This window comes from Cystoisospora suis (assembly GCF_002600585.1).
Source record: "Cystoisospora suis strain Wien I chromosome Unknown contig_3032, whole genome shotgun sequence".
NCBI classification, from domain to species: Eukaryota; Apicomplexa; class Conoidasida; order Eucoccidiorida; family Sarcocystidae; genus Cystoisospora; species Cystoisospora suis.
Window position 1 is genome coordinate 4,454 of NW_027155827.1, and position 2,825 is coordinate 7,278.

Sequence of the window (2,825 nt, forward strand, 5' to 3'; positions counted from 1 at the left end):
TTTCTCTCTCCTTCTGTTCTTTTTCTGTCAAAGCACGAAAGCATTCGAAGTGTAGAAAAGTTCGATGAGAAATCTTTTTGCACTCTTCCTTCCCTCTCTCTATCTTCTCATCTCCGCCTTCGTTTTCTTCTTCCCTCTCTCTTCTTCTGAAAAGAGTGTTAGGCCTTATCGCAAGGAGACAGGAGATAGAAAGGGATTCGAAAAGTCTTACGAGGAATCGATACAGCAATTCTCATGTCCCTCGATCGACCAACATCAGCCCATCCAGTTTCTTGGCTGTATATACACTGCAGTGAACATGCCTATTAAATATACATACATACAACGGATACACTCGAAAACGTCTAGCTGTGCATACACTCCGCGTGTCTGCTCCTACAGGATCTACATGACTCTATAGACGCTGTCTTTTCTACTTTTAGAGAGAGAGAGAAAAGATACAGCGTCCGACCCTGGGGAAGGGAGTTTGGGAGAGGGAACTGACTGAATCACTCTTTCTCCCCTTAGGAGAGAGAAAGAAGACCAAACAGCAGCTCGGCAAACTTTCGTCAGAATCTTCAAAAGGAAGAATCTCTTTCTACACTCCTCTCTACGTCCTCTTAGCACCTTGACCTTCTTCTTTCATTGAAGCAAACCGCGTTTTCTCTCTCCTAACTTTCAAAAAGCAGTTCGATCCTCGTCTCGTGCATGCAGTTTTGAAGCAACGACGATCATCCATGGCGACTATTCCTCACTTCATTCACACTTCTGTTCACATCGACTTTTTCTTTTCCTCCTCTCTAAGAAAGAGCGGGAATCTCCAAAAAAGGCTTCTATAGAAACAGAGAGGGAGCAAAGAACGGTCGGTCTCTCTTGACTACGAAGAGCACAAGAAGAAAGGACAATGAAGGGGACAATCAGAACAAGAAGCCAAAAGAGAAGAAGAAGAAGGAAGATAATGTTGATGTGCTAGCAGTAGAAAAGACTTTTCGTCTTCTTTTCCGGTGTCTGTACACTCCAATATTAGGGTATAGAGGTGACGGGAAGAGAGATGACTGACTAAGGGAAAGAAGGAAAGGAGAAAAGAAACAAGTTTTCTCTAGAGGGAGAGACAGACAATCGACACCCCCCCGCCTAGCTTGTCGGACCCTTTAGTGCCAATCCATCGATCTTTTCGTGTTTTGAGACTTTTCTCTTTTACTCCAACTTCTTTCTTCTGTCTTTGCGAAAGGTTCTTTCCTTTCTTCTCTTCTTTTAGATCGGCGGGACAAAACTTTTCTTCTCAGAATGAAGTCATGACAGGAAGCAGCATGACGAGAGAGAGAAGAAGAAGAGAGTGAGAGAGAAAGGGTGACCAAGAGAAAAACTTTAAAGAATCTTTCTTGTTTGGGAATGAGACAGAGGATCACTCGTGATTAAGCAAACAAAGAGAAAAGAAGAGAAAGGAAAAAGAAAAAAAGTCAATTGTCAAAATCCTCTCTAAACCCACAATGCAGTGTATGTACAGCAAAGATGCAGTGTATGTACGTACAGCGAGATGCGGTGTATGTACACCATCAATACACTTGGAGACGCACACTCTAGGGACTTCAACACATACAGACAACAGGCCGTTTTTTCCATAAGATATCAAACACATGGATTGGCAGCAGCTTTCGTGTGTACATACACCCCGGAATTATTCATCGATACATCCAAACACAACTTTGTCTTCTTCTTCTCGAACACAGAGGAAAAGTCTTGTAGACGCGCATCAATGGATTGCATGCAGTTTGTGTCTTTCGCATCTGACGTCCAAGGGGAAGGGGAGAGAGAAAAAGAAAGTGAGAAGAGAATTGAATTGAAAATGAAACCATCTGTTGCTTCGCTAATGAAAAGAAAGAGAAAGAAGAAGAATAGGAAGAAGAAAAACATCTTTTGAGAGTCAAGAGTCATGAGCTCAACGCTAGATGATTGTCTCTCTTCTTCTTCTCATTAAATATCTCCCTCTCTCACTCTCCCTCTTCTCTTCGCTTTGACATAGAGAGAATGAAAAGTAGATAGACATATGAACTGGCTAAAGATAGAGAACTAGATTAAGGATGGATACAAAGATCTGAGATAGACTAAAGATAGATAGATAGATAGGAATGAAGTCAGAGACGTAGAAGAAGAAGAAGAAATGAAGAGAGAAGAGAAGAGGAGAGGAGAGGAGAGGGAGAGAGAGATTAGAGAATTCCTTGTCTGCGTAGATCTTCATAAGCTCGGAGGCTCATAACGTTTCCTTGGGAATCCTCGCACTCTAATTCTTGCTCGTCTTTAAAGGTCTGCAAAACGAAACAACGAGAAACACAGAAATCTTCTCTTTCTCTTTCTTCTTCTTTTCTCCTTCTTTCTATCTTCTTTTCTTTCTCGTACTTCTCTCTCCTTCTTGAATGGAAGATCATAGCCAGACAGAAAGCACCAAATCCAGCCTTCATAGCCTGTAAATATATCTAGATATCTATCTATAGCTAACTGTATCTGTATATATAGATATGTACACAGACATCTACTACGAGTGGCACATAGACATATATATATTCACTTCTCTGTATGCAAGCACAAAGATCTATACACGTGAAGCTATTCACAGTTCTACATATATAGAACAAGAGATCTATGTATCGTATATATATATATATATATATGTAGTGTATGTATATATATGTATGAATGCATGTGAAGGATACATACGTATATACCCAGTAGATATGGTCGGTCAGCCTGTCGATGTATAGAGAGAGATAAAGATTTATGAAGGAAGGAGTGAGTATTCGTCTGTCCTTTCAGAAAGAAAGAAAGAAGGAATGAAAGAAGGAAAGAGA

At 40.7% G+C, this 2,825-nt stretch overlaps 1 protein-coding gene across 1 annotated transcript; it reads right to left on the reverse strand.

The window, feature by feature from the left end:
• Positions 1-1,453: 1,453 nt before the first annotated feature.
• Positions 1,454-2,321, reverse strand: CSUI_006076 (uncharacterized protein). The gene has a single exon (XM_068066241.1). The coding sequence runs from the start codon at positions 1,912-1,914 to the stop codon at positions 1,609-1,611; it is 306 nt and encodes a 101-aa protein (XP_067921785.1). The 5' UTR covers positions 1,915-2,321; the 3' UTR covers positions 1,454-1,608.
• Positions 2,322-2,825: the final 504 nt, after the last annotated feature.